General features: G+C 43.7%; 1 protein-coding gene across 10 annotated transcripts in view; it reads right to left on the reverse strand.

The window, feature by feature from the left end:
* Positions 1–3,655: 3,655 nt before the first annotated feature.
* Positions 3,656–18,973, reverse strand: part of Pex5l (peroxisomal biogenesis factor 5 like) — a 203,980-nt gene continuing 188,662 nt past the window's right edge. For all 10 annotated transcript variants that reach the window (XM_036189330.1, XM_036189329.1, XM_036189328.1 and 7 more), the window contains 7 exons: positions 13,733–13,852; positions 11,400–11,543; positions 10,359–10,429; positions 8,329–8,526; positions 7,064–7,229; positions 6,520–6,677; positions 3,656–5,148 (listed from right to left, as the gene is read on the reverse strand). In XM_036189330.1, coding sequence (XP_036045223.1) covers positions 4,944–5,148; positions 6,520–6,677; positions 7,064–7,229; positions 8,329–8,526; positions 10,359–10,429; positions 11,400–11,543; positions 13,733–13,852 — 1,062 coding nt within the window. In that variant the 3' untranslated portion in view covers positions 3,656–4,943. The remainder of the gene's footprint in view (positions 5,149–6,519; positions 6,678–7,063; positions 7,230–8,328; positions 8,527–10,358; positions 10,430–11,399; positions 11,544–13,732; positions 13,853–18,973) is intronic.

Below are 18,973 nucleotides of genomic sequence, written 5' to 3' on the forward strand. Positions count from 1 at the left end.
TGCCCAGTTGAATTGCTTTGCAGGATCAAACCCAGAGCTGTGTGCATGGGAGGCAAGCACTGTACCAATGTGGCTATGTCCCCAGCCCCAGCCCCTGAACTGAGCTATAATCTCTCCTTTCTTGGCCTTTCTTCTTCCTTTTAGAAGAAGACAGAGAGAAGACATTGGCCATAAAACCCATCTGCTACCCTAAACTGGAGTGTTTTTGGTCAGGTTGATCAAATCTAGTTTCTGAAGGGAGAGAGACCTTGACTTTGCAAATAGAACAGTGACCTACATACACTCTACTCTGTGACATTTTATCCCAACGGGGAACTGAGGCCCCACGTTCACTTCGCCTCAGGGCAATCTCCATGTATATGACATCACTCTAACCTCCTCACATAATTTAGAATTCCAGTGTTTTCTATTGTTTTCCTAAACTTTTTGAAAAGAAAACTTGAACTACGTTATTAAGAATTTAGAGTTCAAAGCTTCTTGTGCAAAGACAATTGTATGGCCTTGTCACAGTTTTAGCTCTATCAAGCTTTATGTGGGTTTTAAAGGACCCATATCTGTACCTGGATCCCTCAGAAAATTGGCCTCGGACTGGCAGTCACAGTGTATGAACCAACCTGTGACCATCGGTCAATACCAATGTGATAGCAGGCCAACAGTCGCAGGATGAGATGGGAAAGCAAATAGAAAATACTGGAACGTTAGGGAGTGCTTGTTTGTTGAGAAGAGTGGAAACACAAGTTAGCCTATGACACCAGTCATGCATGGGGTAAGTGGGCCAGTTTACATTCAGTGAAAGTATCTTGCATGCTTTGGTTAATAGTCATAGGCAGATTTTAAGTACTGATGCATGCAATAGTTTTGTACCTGAGGTTATATGCTTTTGCTTTTAAAAAAATTGCCTTTTTACAAACTTTATGCCAGAGTTGGTCTATGAACACTCTTTAAAAATATATGTATCTACTTCTTAGTTCAAAACAGCATAATTCAGCCAGTCCTATAAATAGTGAAATGAGAAGGGCATTGTGCAGGAACATTTGCATAGGGAACCAGTTTGAAGCTATGTTACAAGGTTGAAGTCATGGGTGTTGCCTGTGTCTTCATTTTCAAAATAAGAGGTCTCAGAAAGATGGCACATGAATTAAATCTTCCAAATACCTGCTTTCTAGACTGCTTCTAGGTAGGATAGGAAAAAATCACTATCACCATCACAACAGTAAGGTAAATGCAATTCAACCTTGTGGAAGCAGTTCAGACACAAATGAGGACACACAGTGACCATCCTCTTTCCTCTGGTCCCCCCAGCAGTGCAAGGTAAACTTTATGGTGAGAGGTTTGGAACCGTGAGATGAGCTACAATTGTAGTCAAGCCTTGCCCATGTGGCGGGAATGCACTAGAGCCTTTATCTAAAAAAGAATTTGGATATTGGTCTAAAAGTCAGCATGACCTACCTCTCAATATAAATAAAATTGGCATATACATCTGAGAGTGAGTGTACTCTGGACGTTCCCACCCTGTTCTGGCAGGCATCAGACTGGCTGAGGAAGTGCACTTCATTGTGAGTTATTAAAGTTTCTGGTGGGTTGGAGCGAGGGATGTCAGGACAAAGTGCAGAGAATGAAGAATCACTGGGACTGACTTGGTTAGAAGGTCCTTTACTCTTCATCTAGAGCCCAGGATGACGTTAAACTCCTGATCTTCCTGCTTCCATTTCTCAAGTGCTGGGATTACAGCTGTACACCGCCATGGTCGGTTTATGTGGTTCTGGGGTGTGCTGGACTCACTGAGCTACATCCCAGACTCTCTTTATTCTGCCTCTTCTTTGCACACAGATGTTCTATCAAAACTTGTAACATTTTGAAACTCAGCAGTGATTAATGGTTTCCTCTGCATTTTCATCCAATTTACTGATTTGATTTTCATCAAAATCAGTCCCTGGGAGCTACTGAGTGGCCATTGTATGAATGAGTCCCATCCTTAGGCTCTTCCCCAGGGCTTCCGAAGAGTGCCCTAGTCTTTCAAACCGAAAGAGAAAAGGCAATTTCTTGCCATGAAGATGAAAAGCCCCCAACAGTTCTACATTTAAAAAGCATACAACAAAGAGAAGCAGATGCCACGAGAAAGACTAAATTCTCATTGCTTAATGCCTGCTGTGGCTCTCTATATACAAAGTTTTACTTTTTTCCTTTTTGGTTTTTACTTACTATCATTACGATAGCATTGAAAATTCCAACCCTTTCCCTCTTAGGCAATAATTTTGAACTTTCTGATAGATGGCAGCCTATGAAAATCTTAATTGTGATGGACAGAACTGAGGGAGTGGAGAAAGTTCCACCAAATGTCCTACAAAATCTACATAATGGTGAAGTGGAAAATTGCCAACTGTCCCCTAAGAGTTTGAAGTTACTTGGTATTCTGGTAAAATAAACGTGGGCCACACACAATATGTGACACCACTTAGCAGCAATCAAATGAAACTTCCCACGTTTGTACTAGTCAGGCTGAGAATAAGCTCCTGTGTGGAATGGCGACAGGGCTGAGGGTGTGGTGGGTCATTATCCTGGAAAGATCTGGGGCTGCTGCGGGCCTGGGAGAGCATTATGAACAGAATGTTCATGAAGGTTGCTTTGAACCCTTTGTTTACAGGCTTGAGTGATCCAAATCAGGTGGCCAGTAGGTGACACTTGGAGTGAGGAAGGAATGGTCACTACACTATCAGCAGCATTCAAGCAGGAAATGCTGTGGTCTACAGTCTGTCCTGAAGAGGTCTTCCCAGTCTGTTTCTAACTGTCTAGAGCAATGCTGTAACCCTTTAATGTGTGGTGTGCTGTGGTGGCCCCCAACCATAAAATTATTTACATTGCTACTTCATGACTGTAATTTTACTACTGTTATGAATCATAATGTAAATATTTTTGAAGACAGAAGTTTGCCAAAGGGGTTACGACCCACAAGTTGAGAACCACTGATCTAGAAAATCTGTTCTTCAAAATATATTTGAGCTTTGCTTTGCTGCTGAGACTAATAGAAAGCATGGACCAGGGACAGAGAGATGGCTCAGCCATTAAAGGGTAGTGTGAGTTGTTGCTGTGCCCAGGAGTGGATACCTTAATGTCTCTGTGTCCTGCTGCTGAGCTGGGGCTACTGTTCCATCACAGGGAACATTGACAATGAAGAGCAAAGCCTGACACCACTACAGTGGCCTCATCACCTTGTCCTTATAAGTCAGAAAGCTCGTGCGATAGATAAGCTCAAGGACTTGTAGTCACTTGTGAACTTCAGGTCCCTCTCATAATCCAGGGGACTCCACAGCAATGGAGGGGTTTGGTCAGCTTCTGGACACATTTTTAATCAGGAGTAGATAATTCCATAGTCAATTAATCTGTTTGGACCCCAAATATGTGTTTTGGTAACTACAACTGTTAGTAGAGGGAACTGTTAGTAAGCTAAGAACATGAAAAAGTTGGGACCTAACTACTTTCAGGAAGATTCTAAATCCAGCTCCCTAGACCACTCGGCCACGCTACCTCCCCCAGGAAGATTCTGAAGCAGGAAGGGCACAAGGCAAAGAACAGAGAATTTACTAGAATTAGAGCTGAGCAACATGATATTTTGGTTGGTGTTCTGCCAACAATTTTCTAATTCTTTATAAAAGCATTTTTTTTTTTTTTGAAATAACTACCAAGCTCCAAACACCTACAAAGTAATCTGAAGAAATATGTGGAAGGTCAACAATTAAGATGCCTCCGCCAATGGAGAAGACCTGGTTCTTGCTGACTGTTCATATTAGAGCCCAAGATGCCTCTTTCCGAGGAGAACTCTGCCACTCAGTGCAGCTCAGTCACAAACGTGACCTTCTTTCTGTCCCTCACCACTTGAGGAGGTGGACAGTGTGGGCTATTATGGAACTGAGGAAACATATTAACATTAGGAAAAACGTATTTATCACACTTAAGAAATACCATTTAAAATAGTAACAGTTTAAAAGGAGTATCATTGTGCAGGGCAGTTAGAAAGCCAGAGAACAGGATATGAAAACAAGTTAACACAAACTCATTAGAAATTGCAGAATCGCCAAACTTCCTTCTGCAGGGAGAATGCAGAGTCAGAATCTCACTTCCCACCAAGAGCCACAGAATCCCAGAAAGCACACAAAGAAAACTGGGTTTAACATATTTACATTCTATGGCAATGCGCCTTCAAAACCCTATGCTAAGGAAAACTCTTCTCATAATTTTTTATTTGGTCCACTGAGCTAACAAATCTGTCTCAAATCTTCCAGCCCCCCCCCCCCCCAAGTTAAGGACTGGAGCAGCAAACCCGAAGCCCAGCAAGGCATAAATACGCTAATAAAGTGCTTATGTACAATCCTAGACAGGATTTCATTGGGAACAGCAAAAACGTCTAGTGCAAAAACTGCTTTTGCCAGCAAAGCTCTCTCTCTGGAAACAAAGGCTTACAGTGAAAGTTAAAACGGGAGGGGGAAGCGATGCCTGCCTTTAGTCAGGTTGGTTGTGTGCATGCGCCAACGGCCCAAACTATGTTCAGTAGACAGACAGCCTGAGTTCACTGACCGCAGATAAACTGTCTTGCTATGTCCCATGAACAGCTCTTCATATGTGCCAGCAGCTGTGACGGGGGACAGACTAATTCAAAGACCACTTGTAACCTGGAAGAGTATACACAGTTACCTTCTCTTGGTTTGTCTTGAGAATCTTAGTTCTTCTCTTGAACCTGATCTTGCTTTGTGCTTTTGGATCTGAACAGAGGCCAGGTATTGTCTATAGTAATCAATTCCCTTGGGTTATATAACCATGGCCTTTTTGACTCTTTGCTTATCCTTTAAAAATTCTTTTTTTTTTTTTTGAAATTGATAATAAAATAGTTTTGTCCCTTTTTAGTATAATAACAGATGAGGGATTATTCTGTATTTCTTTCTTTTCCTTTAAGGATCCAAGTTGAAAGCTCTTAGGAGGACGTCCAAGTCACCAAGGTTGGCTGCCTGGAAGAGTTCTGGCTGGTCCATCAGCGACAATGCAATTCTGAGGGCAGCCCAGATGTTCCCCGAGATGGCAGGATGAGGGACTTGCTGCTGGTTCCGGCTCTTTCTTTGCAAACTGAGGGCAGTGAGAAAATTGCTGACCGCTTCTCTGAAAAGGGAGAAAGGCATATCTTAAGATGTGGTGAATTCCAGAGGCAGCACACCAAAATGACAGTCAGTTGCTTCTGTGTGATGCCCCAGGTCTCCTCTCCAGGGCGAGTGGGCTGCCCAGGAATACCTTTCAGGTTCTCCAGTGAACAGCTGTTCTTAAGTGAGTGTGCCAGACAGGGAACAGGAAAGCCAGTTTTACTTTTGGAGCATAGAGAAGGGAGCCCACTACTACCACTGCTAGTCGATGCATTCCCTGCTCCAGGAATGACCCAGAGACATTATCTGTGTGCACAAGTGATCTATGCCACCTGTCTTTAAGGGGAGAAAATGGCTCGTCTCAAAAGCAAGGTGGTCTAGATTTGCCTGGTAGTGACAGGAGTGAGGAATTACGTCTCATTATTAGACAACCTGGCCTTCAGTCCTAGCTCGTTAGCCTTAGGCAAGTTTCCTTGCAGAGGTTCAGTCCCTAAGTGAATAGGGACAGAGGAAGTCACTGTAGGATTTTGTTGTGAAGTGCCCTGGAGTCAATTCATGCAAAAGCGCTTGCAGTTAAGACCAACAGTTCCCCCTGTGCCCTCGGGGAGCCTGGGGCTTGTGAGGCAAATGATTTTCAGTATGACACTGAGACACCACATGACCCTTTTCACTTTCTCCTCCTCATCTGCTCACCTCACCTGCTCATGCCTGGGCACTGCATGTGAGGTAGCCCAGCAGACAGAACACAGAGGAGAAAGAAACTGGCTCTAGGAAGCAAGACATTAAAGGAGTTTTCCACTGCACACCACTCTTCTTTCTTGGTATAGCTTGGTTGTGGAAAGTGGCCATTTTCTTGTAAAGCATGTCATTTCTGTTGATATGTAATATTTTAGTACTTTTCAATGAATCTCATAAAATGTTCTAGTTTAATTTCTGATAGAACAAGTATTGATAGATAAAACTCACATGAGCTGAAGGCTTTGGCTTTTCAGTATTTGCAGGGGTCGGGGTGGGGATAGCTGAGCTCCAGGATGATCAATGACTTTGCAGCTTTTTGGGACCATAACTGTGCCAGGGCATTTTAAATAATAATGCAGCATTTAATTTCTTCTCCAACTTTATTGTATTTTAAACAATAAATCCACCATATTTCTTCCCTAATTAATTCTATCTGTACATCAGGTTTATAAGAACTCTATTCTTGGCTTGGCTTTGCCAGACGCTGGCTCTGGACCTCCCAAGGCTGTTTTTATCAGGTCCCCCTGGCTTTGTCCCTCTCCAAGTTTCTTTTTTCCTTCAATGGGAAAATTAAGGGTGGACTGTTAACAGTTCATATAGACTCACATGGGTGTTGGGCCCCCAAGTGACTGGTCTGAACCCAGGCATACTTCACCTGTAGGCACCCAGGTTGATGCAGCTGATCCCCAAGTTGTATCTGGACCGGATGAAGCCTGGCTGGATCTCCAGTGCTCTTGTGTAGGCCTCCACAGCTTCCTCACTGCGGTCACCATTTGCCAGGGTGGCCCCAAGCCGGTTCCACAATGAGTAATCCTTATGACAAAGACCAGAGCCATTTAATACACCGGAGCATCATGGGAGTGCTCCCCCACTTCCCTTTACAGGTGAAGCAAGGTGGCTGAAGGCTTATTCAGCACTCATAAACAGGGTCTGTAATGAGGTGAATTATTAAAAATTCTCCCTGGTTAACTTGGTGAAAAGGACTTTCATTCCTTAAAAAGCAGTGGTCATCTGATATCTTGTAATTAACATTTCCATTTTAGGCATTTTTGTATGGACAGCTGTGGTGGTGTATTATCTGTACTTGAAATCACCAGCGGCAGAGATAAAATGCAGAAGGAATGTACAGAGGATTGCCATGAAAGCTTGTTTGTTACAACACCAAGTTAATCCAGTTCTGCTGTGCTGGGATTCCTTACCTCTGGCCGAACAGTTAAGGCAGCATTAAATGCATCGATTGCTCTGTTGAACTCCCCGCTCAGGTGGAATAGAACTCCAAGGCCCGTCTGCAGGTCTGGGTCTATCATATCACCATTTTGGTGGGCAGCTTCCAGGTATAATTCCTTCACTCCTTCCAGGACAGAGCTATGAAGGAAGAATCGGATTCAGTGCCCAGGAAGTTAGATCACCTGGAGCCAGAGCTACACATGGTTGCTTAGTGTTTGATGTGGTTGCTGGGAACTGAACTCGGGTCCTTTGGAAGAGAAGCACAGTCTCTTTTCTGCTAAGCCATCCCTCTTGCCCCAGATTGAAAAGTTTTCCTTAAAACAGTTTAGGGGCTGAGGCAATAGCTCAGTGCCTAAGAATGCTTGTTGCTCTTGTGGAAGACTTGGGTTTGATTCCCAGCACCCACATGGTGGCTAACAATGGTCTGTGACTCCAGTTCCAGGGCATCAACATCCTCTTCTGGCATGTGTAGGTACCAGGCATGCACAGGGTACACAGATCTACATTCAGGCAAAATACCCATGTGCATAAAACTGAAAAAATAATGAATATATATCTTAGCTTAATGGGAGGACTACTACTTTGGGTTATAAAAACAACATGGTCGGTTGTCACAAATACACAACAAAACACAAATACAAGCCATGTTAAGTAAGGTCCTCATGGGAGAGTATCCAGTGTTCCATCCTTCAAGCTGAGCTGTCCAAGGATTCAATGAGATTCAATTCAGATTTCCTCCAAAGAGGGACCTAAGTTTATGCAACCCTAGTTCTCTGTGTACTGGCATTAATTCCAAAGCACTTGGATTTGAAATATGGTACTTGGCTAAATGTCTATGAATGGCCATAATGTAGGTCATTATATCTAAAAGATAGCTTCTGGGGTGTAGATATGTATCTCCCAAAATGCCAGCCTGTGGTGCTATAGGGAGGTGGTAGAACCTTTGTAAAGTGGGGGCCTGGTGGAAGGAAGCCAGGTCATGGGAACAGGGCTTGGAGGAGATTCGGGGAAACTTGGCATCCCCCCTTTCTTCCCAGCCACCATGAGGCAAGCTACTTCCTCGACCATCTGCCTTTGCTTTGATGTATCATCGCATCACAGCCCTTAAAACAACAGGCTAAGTGACCATTGTCTAACCCTTTAAAAATGTGAGCTTAAGGAACCCTTCCCTCTTTGTGGGTTGCCTATCTCAGGCATTTTGTCACAGTAGAAGGATTATACATGGAATGAGGACAACCTGTCAACTGGGGACTTAGACATCCGTCGAGTGAGGCCTGGAGAGCTCTTCTTATTCTTTACAAGGTATTTGTACTTTGGGTTCTGCTTAATCCAGTTCTTCAGAGCCTCACAGGCATCCTGCTGATGGCCGGTGTTGGTGTAACTCACAGCTAACGCCATCAGAGCTTTCAAGTTGTTGGGCTGCAACTCCAGGCACCTTGAGAGACGACAAAACAGATCAACAGTTGTGGATATATCTTTTATGTAGCCTTGAAGCCTTTATTAATTAAAACCACAAAAGTTAAATTATGTAAAGTTACTGGAAAGTATTTCTCCAAATGAGAACCAAGATCAAACAGTGTTTTTTAGAGGTTAAAGCATCCTCATGACAGTTGGATTTGTAACTTTATTATTTTTTAAAACACTTGTTTTATTTTATGTGCATGAATGTTTTGCTTGCATGTATATCTACGTACCATGTTTGAGCCTGGTGCCCATGGAGGTGAGAAGAGGGCACTGGATCCCTTGGAAACGGAATTACAGATGGTTGTGAACTATCATGTAGGTGCTAGGAACTGAACTAGAGTCCTCTGTAAGAGCAGACAGTGCTGTTAAACACAGCCAGTTTTTCCAGACCTGGTTTGATAACTTTAATATACTTTTTCTAAATTGTGGCTACTATATGTTCTAGAGAGAATATTAGTTAAATGTGGCTGTGTTATCTTAACTTCCCTAAATTGGACTTGGACAAAATTTTGATGCACAGAGATAGAAGGCTGTACAATGTTTAACAAAGGAGAGGAGGATCTCTGTTTCTAGACTACTAATACAGGCTTGTCCATGTCCCAGGCTGTTGCTGCCCCCTGAATTCCCTCTACTGGCCTCCAGCAGGACTTTTTCAACTTGGAAGTACAAAAGAGGGACTTGGCACTACACACGTTCTAGCACTGGGGGCTGCAGTGGGACCCCATGTGGGATGGTCTGACAAGCCCACAGATGATGGAGACTCTGGTGAGATCTACCTAGGCCTTGGAATAGCAAGTTCTCAGTGCCTCAGAAGCTCAGCAGCAAACCCTGAGTGTGCATCAGAATCCTCTGGGAGAGTCTAATGCTACTGGAGCTCTGTTCCTCAGTACTAACCAAGTAAATCATGATTTCTGAAAGTGTCCAAGATTCCGAGTCTAAGGCACCTTAAGAAATAATCCCATTGTGCATTTGCATGCAGAGTTAGGAACAATGGACTCAGAATGCGCACATCATGAGATGGGAGTTTAAATCCTACCTCCCCTGCACATGATTTATGAGGCCTTGGCCCTCCCTAATTCCCAGTGTCTTTTAGCTGCAGGAAACAGCTCTCAAGGAAAAAACAAAGTCCCAATCAACTCACACTATGAGACACCAACCAAATCTTGAGATGTAGGATTCTGGGGACATAAAGCCCTCAAACTCCTGGATCTTACATTCTAGGATTTGGAAATTCTAGAGTTTATACACACAAGTTGTACACATCCATTACTCACACATTGAGCATATGTGTGGATGTATATTCACTTCCTTCCTATAGCATCAATTAACAGTGTGTACAAGAAAGGCAGGAAGAGTGTAAGTATGTTTGGTGGAAACTTTTATTCAAGGGTTTAAATGAGGGCTCTTGTTAAGTGGGAGAATATACTCCTGCTCTGTACTTCCTTCCACCCTGAGCGATCTCCACCTGCAGTCAGTGATTTGAACACATTTTTTTTTTTTTCCTGAAGAAAACTTTTGGAAGTTGCAAAAGGCTAGAGCATTGAAAGGTCTGTTGATTCAATGAGTCTGACTGCTTTTGCCACAGACTTCCTTTGGTTCTAGAGAACATGAGTTGATTTGTAGACCAAGAAGCATTATGATTTGGAGAAAGTATCCCATTAGAGCCACATGTGAGTGGAACATGGCATCCCGGCACATGCCCTGGACAAATTCTTCATAGGCCACTTGGAAGAAGAGCCCAGAGGCAAAATTCAAGTTCCACCTCTCCCCTAGGCCCGCAGGTTTGCACTTAGCTTTATCTACCTCTGGAGGGCGACAATGGCTGCTTGTTCGTTTTCATTCTCCGCCTGGGTTATCCCAAGAAACTGCCATGCCTATGAAAACAAAACAAACAACCAAACAAAAAACCAACCAACAAAACAGAAACCCAAATCAAACCATCAAGACAAACAAACAAACAAACAAACAAACAAGCAAAAAACCAACCAGCCAAACAGAAACCCAAATCAAACCATCAAGACAAACAAACAAACAAACAAACAAGCAAACAAACACAAAACAGACTGTTAACATTGTAAAATGAAGCAGACTGCTTGTCGTTTTAGTTAGCTTAGCTATGATGCTTGTGGGGAGCAGGCTTAGAGACAGGGAAGCTCCCTGGGGAGAGGACCTGCCACTCCAGCTGGGCTCTGAACTGCCATCCCTTGGTTATTTATTGGTCTCTGCAGATGCACCACAAAAGTGTCTTCTTAACTACCTGCCCATTTCCCCAACTCTTCAACATTTTATGCCAGGACTCTGAAGTTTTGAGGACACAGTACATGTTCTATAAATGCTGGGTGTGTAAATCAAGGGTAATGTAGTATGACTTGAGACCCAGACAAAAACCATATTCCCCACTAGAAGCCATGGGCAAACCTCATGTTCCTCTTTTATTTTTATGTATTTATTTTTTAATGGATGCATGGTCTCCTTATGAAGCCCTGGCTGGCCTAGACCTCTCGATGTATGCCAGGCTGGCCTTGAACTCACAGAGCTCTGCCTGCCTCTGCTCTGCCCCACAGTACTGAGATCAAAGGTGTGCACCACCATGCCTGGCTCAGGTGGGCTATGTTTGTTTGTGTTTCCTGTCCTCAGTTTTTATCTTTGGAGGCTCTGGATCTCAAAGATTAGAAACGCAGTTAGAAAGCAGGTAATGCATAGCTTTCTAACAAGATCAGCCTAAGCCAGGGGAACTTCTTTGTAAACCTTGGTGAAGATGAATCCTGCAGCATCCTGTCCCATCCTGACCCTGTAGCACACTTAGACACTTTTCCAGTCTGACAGAGGGAAGGGGAATCCCACCTCAGCATCTCCAGGGTCCTGGAGAATTGCTGCTTCCATGAACAGGATGGTGACAGGCAGATCCCCTTCCTTCAGCCTTTTTAAGCCTTCTTCAAATGCTCCAGGCCAGTCCTTGAAGGGATTTTCAGTATGAAAGTAATATCCCTGTGACACAGGAGAGGTCACAACATAACCATTCCTTAATTGTCTCATTGGGAGATACAGATGCCCCTATTGAAAATGCATTTTTTTTTTTAAGCTGAGGATTGAACCCAGGGCCTTGTGCTTTCTAGGCAAGCGCTCTACCACTGAGCTAAATCTCCAACCCGAAAACGCATCTTTTAAAAATATAGATTTTTCACTTGCAAATGTTTATCCCAAAACTAGATGAGTCTAGTATTTTCTATGAATATTCAACTTAGAGAGAAAGTTCACCTACAGTTTTGAAACTTACAGCCTACATAGTTTGGATTGTGGTTATCCTATGTCACTAAAATGATTTATGTGGATGTGCTAAATTTATTTACTCAGACCTTATTGATGGACATTTTGGTTATTTTAAAAAATTAGAGGGATATGATGGCTCATGACTGGAATTCTGAACAATGCAGGTTGAGGCAGGTGGATCACCCTGAGTTTGAGGTCAGTCTGGGCTGTACCTATATAGTAATAAATGAAATAAACCACTGCCTCAAACTTACTTTTTATTTTTTAAAATAAAACTATAGCGCAAACTTCACGCTTCAGAATTGTTTTGCACTTTTTAAAAAGAATCTTATGCTAGACTTCAGGAAGAGACATTCTAGACAAAGGCCACGGACTGTGTTTTAGACCATATGCACATAGTTGGTCTGCTCCGGGTTTAAACTGTCTCCTGTAATATTAGAGAATATTATGTGTTACTGCTTCGCTGGTACAAACCATCAGAAAATCCTTGGACTTGACTGATATAAGCACACCTGGTGACAATGTTACTACGGTCTAAAGATGGGTCATTAGGGCCTTCATTTTCCACAGGTGTCAACAGCCAGGGCATCTGCTGGTGCACAGAGTGATGGGTCCAGTCAGGCCTCAGGTATGTGGATTATAGCCTGGGGTCTGGGGATCCTCAACATCCTCCCTTCCTGGGGTGTGGGGATCCACAGTGTCTTCCCTTCCTGGGGAGTGGGGACCCACAGTGTCCTCTCTTCCTAGGGTCTGGGGACCCATAATGTCCTTCTTTCCTTACCTAGGCTGGATATTTACTTTGTGGGAAAGGTAGTTACCTTAAAAAATTGTTTCGAGATGACCTAACCTTTTGAAGGACAGAAACCACTAGGAAGAGAGACATTTGGGTGGCAATGTAAATCCCCTGAAATCAGACTGGCCATCATATCCCCTCTACCTAGTGTACAGTACATAGGGCACAAGTATTTGCTGTATTGAGTAAAATGTTATGAACATTATCCAGGACTGAATACTATTGAGACTTATTCCATACACCTAAACCATGAGGTAAACTTTTACCAATAAACATGTGTACGTATATGTACACGTGTCTGTATGTATATGTTCGTGTGTCTGTGTGTTCATTTATATGTGTGTGTGTGTGACGTTTTTTCTGTTTAACAAACATCAATTTCTCTGTCTTTCAGGATACTTGTAGTAATTCTAGTATCTTCCTCTCAATAAGTGTTTTTTTTTTCCCCCTGAGACAGGGTTTCTCTGTGTAGCTTTGCACCTTTCCTGGAACTCACTTGGTAGCCCAGGCTAGCCTCGAACTCACAGAGATACGCCTGGCTCTGCCTTCAGAGTGCTGGGATTAAAGGCATGCGCCACCACCGCCTGGCTCAATAAGTGTTTTTAAAGGTGGAGATCTCAAAGCAGCTGGGACTCAATGGGCAACCTGGCTAGTGGTTCACTGCACTTTCCTATTTCCCAGGGCTCTTAGCAATGACGTATCATTGCATAACCTTTTGTGGTTGACTGGTTGTGTGAAGAGCATTCTTTGCACTGACAGTCTTTGCTGATAGTGTGATAGCACCACGAGATGTAGCCTCAAGTGTCCGAATCACCTCCTGGCTTCTACATGACCAGGACAGGTGCCTGGTGGTGAGGCATTGTGGGTTTCGGGGTTTTGAGTAGGTAACAAACTGTAGGAACAGTAATAAACATGGGCATTTCATTTCTAGGCCAGCTACCCTCACATGCCAGAGTTACCTGTTTTTCATTGATTGCAGTTTGTTCTAGGTCAGACTGACATCAAACTGTCTTTAATTCTTAGGTTGTTCACAAAGTACTTACTGACTGGTCCATAACATGCAATCTGATAAGTGTACAGACACTCACCAGCATGTGAGGGCAGACTGAATTACCTTCTCACTGGCAGAGACGACGGTGACTTGGTTCTGGGCTTCTTGGTTCTCAGATATCCAGTTCCTCCGGGCCATTTCTTCCCACTCCGCCTGCATCTTGTCCCAGAATTCCGTATCTGACTAAGAGAAAGAAGAGAGATGGATTGAAAATCACACCGGTTTGTTCCTAAAGATACATTTGCCTCAGAGATCACATGGGCGGGGGAGGGGAGGACAGGAGAAGGAGGAGGAGGAAGAGGAGGAGGAGGAGGAGAAGGAGGAGGAGGAAGAGGAGTAGGTGGTAGGTGATGCCCAGCAGCAGGCAGATCTTCTGCAGGGCACCCAGTTGTCAAAGTGGATCAGCCTTGACTTTTTTTTTTTTTTTTTTGGAAACATGGCCTCACATTTGCTATGTAACCGAGGATGACTTTGAAGTTTTGATCCTTCTGCCTCCAACTAGGATCACAGGGGTGCAGGACACTGGGTTTATGCAGTGCTGGGGATCAAACCCAGGGCTTTGTACATTCTAGACAAGCTCTCTACCAACTGAACCACATCCCCAGCCCCAGCTGTGATTTTCTCCAGCAGAGAAATAACCACTAACATCATTTATACCAGTAAATCAGCTAAACTTACACTCATACATCCATACCTGAGCTTATGATGGAGTTATCAACAAATGAATTCACAGCAAGTTGAAGATACTATAAGCAGACATTAATGAAGGTAACTACTGAACAGTGTGCCTTAATGGCAGCCCATTGCAGAGTACTGGGTGTTAAGTCTTGCAGTTGTGTGCTTGACTTGGGAGTGCTGCCTGGTGTGGTGAGGGAATCCTACTGCATATGGACAGTCCAGGTAAAGGCCAAAACTCAAAGTTCCATTTCTACTGAGTGGATGCCACTTACCTACACTGTGAAGTTAAAATATATTAAATTGAGCTATCCTTAGTTGAGTACCTCTGCACTTCAAGACAATTTTAAATGTGGTAGCATAATGCAGGAAAAGGAAATCCACAGATTACTGAACAAATACTCACTACAGTAGCAGACATATTTTAAGAAGGGAGACCCAGACCTGAGCTGCTCCTAGAATATAAAGAATTGGAGCAGCACTCTTGGACTGGCTGGGCAGGGACTTGAGTGGTCCTGGGCACAAACAAGGAGAATTGTCTTCATCCTATGCTAAGTACCATGCCAGCAGGAAAGTGAGCGGGGTGGGGTGGGGGGTGGGGAGTGGGGGATGGTCATGCTTGGCTATGTGTCTTTGTCATTTCTGGGGCAGGGTGACTGTATGTCAATATATATCGCTTCCTTTTTAACTTTCCTGTTCATGTCCTGTCAGGGAATCCTAATTGTTTACTCTCTTACTTCAGAAAGGCAGTGTGGGCTCCTAAGGCAGAACTTTCTGCTAGAGCTGCCCCTGGCTGGCTTCAATGTTAAGCCTGAAGAGAGCACTTTATTGGCCAGAGCAAGGAGAAAGAAGTGAATCTCTCAAAGGACTTAGAAGCCATTTACGTGAGGGTGGTACTTCTCAGGGGTAGAGAAAGATGGAGGGGTTGTGGGTTTGGGCTTGTCGGATGCTGGTGTACACCTTCTGGCAATTTCCTGGCACACTGATTTCACCTCAGAATCATGAGTAAGTGCACTGGCTGGAACCCTGATTCCTACTGGTATGGAAATAGAGCTGAACTCTGGGGATCACTTTGTGGCCCATGGCTGTTAGCTGTGGGAAGATCCTTGTCCCCAGCACTGTGTTAAGCATCCAGACTTTGTGTCCCAGCTGTGTCACTTTCCAGGTGCTTAGGAATCATTTTTTCTTTTTAGACAAGACGGAAGAGGCAGTTGGAGGTATTTCCTGGGTCCCTCAGTCTGAAGCTGAGACTCAGGTTCTTCACCTGTACATCTCAAACAGCTCTAGAACCTTGAGTCTGGTGACCTGCTGAACCACTGTCAACCTAGTTGAGGGTAACCTCCTTTTCACCCTGCTGGCCAGCCTGGACAGTACTAATTTGGCACAAGAACTTTTCCTCAAAGTTGCCTGAATGGACATTGCAGCCCTGTTTATTTTGGACCCAAACATTTAGGGAATAAGGGTCAGCAAATGTGATTACTCCAAGCTACTGAATAAGCAGGAGATCTTCATGTCTTCTCTGTCAATTCAGGAACATTCATTCCAACCACAGAAATGGGTTCTGCCTGGCAGAGGCCCTCCTTCATGGAAGCAGCAGGTGGGCTGACAGTATGTCTGAGGTGTTGGAAGCAGAGGGAACAACCATTGGGTATACAAGCTAAGGTGGGGGATGCTAAGAAAATTTTCTTTTTAATGTGTCTTCTAGTGAACACCCACAAGAATCTCAAACAGCAGCAGCCTTGGTAACACGAGGAAGTATACTAGCATGTCACCAAGGGACGGAGAGGCCAATGGAGTGGAAAACTTTGTATTTCCTGAATGTTCTGTGGTGAGTTTTGCTTTTATAACTATTCGGTACAGTAAAACAACAAACCCCAAAATACATTGCTTCCCCTTCTTTTAAGTCCCTTTATGCCTTATTGCTATCAAATACTGAGAAGTCTGGAGAAAATATGAGTGGACTATTTTCTTGAATAGCTTTTTTTGGGGGGGGGGATGGGGTTTGAGACAGGATTTCTCTATGTAGCTTTGCACCTTTTCCTGGAATTCACTCTGTAGCCCAGGCTGGCCTTGAACTCACAGAGATGCACCTGCCTCTGCCTCCCCAGTGCTGGGTTTAAAGGCGTGCGTCACCACTGCCCGCTCTTGAACATCTTCTTAAGGATGCAAGTTTGATCAGTCTGCAGTGGAAAGAAAGGGCCCACCGAGGGAATCTTACAGTGCTTTGCTAGCTCCCATCCCCCACTCCAGCATCTTAGAGACCAGTGTCTTCACATCCTGAGGAAGCCAGACACACACCCCTCTGGAGAGTCCTTGGTCTGGGAAGCATTGTATAATCTGAATGGAAGACAGAGAGCTTTCATATCACGTATGCCTGGGTCACCTTTCCTGTGTTCCACACCAGAGGAGTATGTGTGTTAATTCTACCTCCTAGGAAACAGAACTTCAGGTGAGGTGGGGCTGCTGGGCTCCCATTTAATGAGATTCAGCAGGATTTACCATTTCCACTTAAACTAAGTCACAGCAGACTAATTAAGCTGCACAGCACAGTTTTCACTTAATTACAGAATACTTTTAGTGCCATCAATTTCCACTCAGTCTCAGAACCCAGACTTTACTGCAGTAGCTACAATTAGTGCCAGCTCCCTACCCCATTTTTAATGAAGTTGAGGAAAACCTCCAACATATTTGAATTGTAAACATTTTAGACATGACCAGGGGATTTTATTTACTGATGATCCTTAGCTCTTCTGGGGTTTTAGTAGACTATTTTTCAGAATTGGTGTGTTAATCACTTACACCAAATAGTGGTTCAAAGGAGAATGGCCCCCATTGGCTCATACTAATGGTTCCCAGGTGGTGGAAGAATTAGGAGGTGTGGTCTTGTTGGAGGAGATGTGTCACTGGGAGTGGGGTGGGCTTTGAAGTTTCAAAAAGCCCATCTCATTCCTAGTTAGCTCTCTATGCCTCATGCTTGTGGATTAAGATGTGAGCTCTCAGCTACTGCTCCAGTGCCATGCATGCCTGCCTGCTGCCATGCTCCCTGCCATGATGGTCATGAACTCTAACCATCTGACACTGTAAACTGCAAATAAACTCTTCTATAAGTTGTCTTGGTCATGGTGTCTTATCACAACAACTGAAAAGCTATTAAGACACACTAGAAGTGAATTATTGTTTGGAATTTGTTTCCATTTTAATGGCAGCCTTCTAATGATACAAGCAGAACACATTCAAAAGCTAACTTGGGATATACATATATAGTGATCAGGAAAACAGCATTCCCATCACAGACCTGGGGTCAACTCCTTACTCCATGTGTGACTGTCTGCAAAGTGCTTCAGCTCTCTGGATGTCATCTTCCTTACTCTTGAAATGAAGATATAATAGAAATCTGGGTGAATTGCTCTGATTACTAAATGAGAATGATGTCAGTGAATGCTTGTGGATGTCATCCACAAATGGGAAATCTACATCACAGGCACACCCCCAAGGGTAGGCACTATCTCGGAAGAGAGGGCGGAAAGATTGTAAGAGATGGAAGCTGGAGAGGACTGCAGTGAAACAATGTCTTCCAGGCGTGACAGGGCTGTTTCACTTGTGAGCTCATGTCAACTGTGGTTGGCTCACAAGGTCAAGCCACTCAGCATTCCAGCATGACGGAGGCAGAGGCTCACCAGCCTAGCTCCTAACCCAGGAACGGTGATGGGGGTTCGAGAGTCAGTATTCTTTAAGGGTGTGGCCCCTAGTAGACAATGCTCCAATGTATTAGTATGCTGCCCCGTACTAATCAGTATATGAGCAGCATGAACTAGAACTAGTGGGCAGAAAAAGAAAAAAAAAAAGAGTACACAAAGTTGGGAGGGGCTGATGAGTTATAGGGAGAAAGGGGAGGTGGATATGATCCAAGAACATTGTATGCATACATGAAATTCTCAAAATAACTTAAATATTATATCAAAAAGTAAGTATTCTCATTGTATTTTTATATCATTGGGAAAAATGGAGTGCAATAAATTTCTTTTTACAGACTCAGAGTTCAAATATATATGCTATATGCTGCTTGGTGTTTTAATTTCCTGTAAATGCCTGTTCCTCTTCTAGATACTTCTTTCCATTTAAATCTTTGTTTTCCACCTAATTATTCAAAAACTAAGAGCAAGGTTAAGAAAATCACGGCAGAATAGGCTGTTAAGTAGCAATTAAAACCATGTTTATGAATAGTATCATAAACACCGAATGCTGTTGTCTAACATTCCCAGGGCTGCGGGGTGCAGGCTGCGGGGTGCAGGCTGCGGGGTGCAGGCTTCGGGTGCAGGCTGCAGGGGAGACAGCTCCAGATCAGCATGCCAGCAGCAGTGCATTCATGGATGAGATCAGGAGGAATTTACCCCATAACCTTTTCTTGTACTTTTCAGAATGTCCCAATTTTTTTTTATTGCTAGTAAACCTTTTATTTTAAAGAAAGCTCAATTATTTCAAGTCTGTTCTACAATAATGTCTTCTTCAACAACTTCACATTGTGTCAGTCTCCTCTATTTATTTGATGTGGTGTATGTGTGCAGGGATTGTGTATACATGTGTGTACATGTGGAGGGCAGAGGCTGATGTCCAGTGTCTGTCTCAGTT

This window comes from Onychomys torridus, chromosome 6 (genome assembly GCF_903995425.1).
Source record: "Onychomys torridus chromosome 6, mOncTor1.1, whole genome shotgun sequence".
NCBI classification, from domain to species: Eukaryota; Metazoa; Chordata; class Mammalia; order Rodentia; family Cricetidae; genus Onychomys; species Onychomys torridus.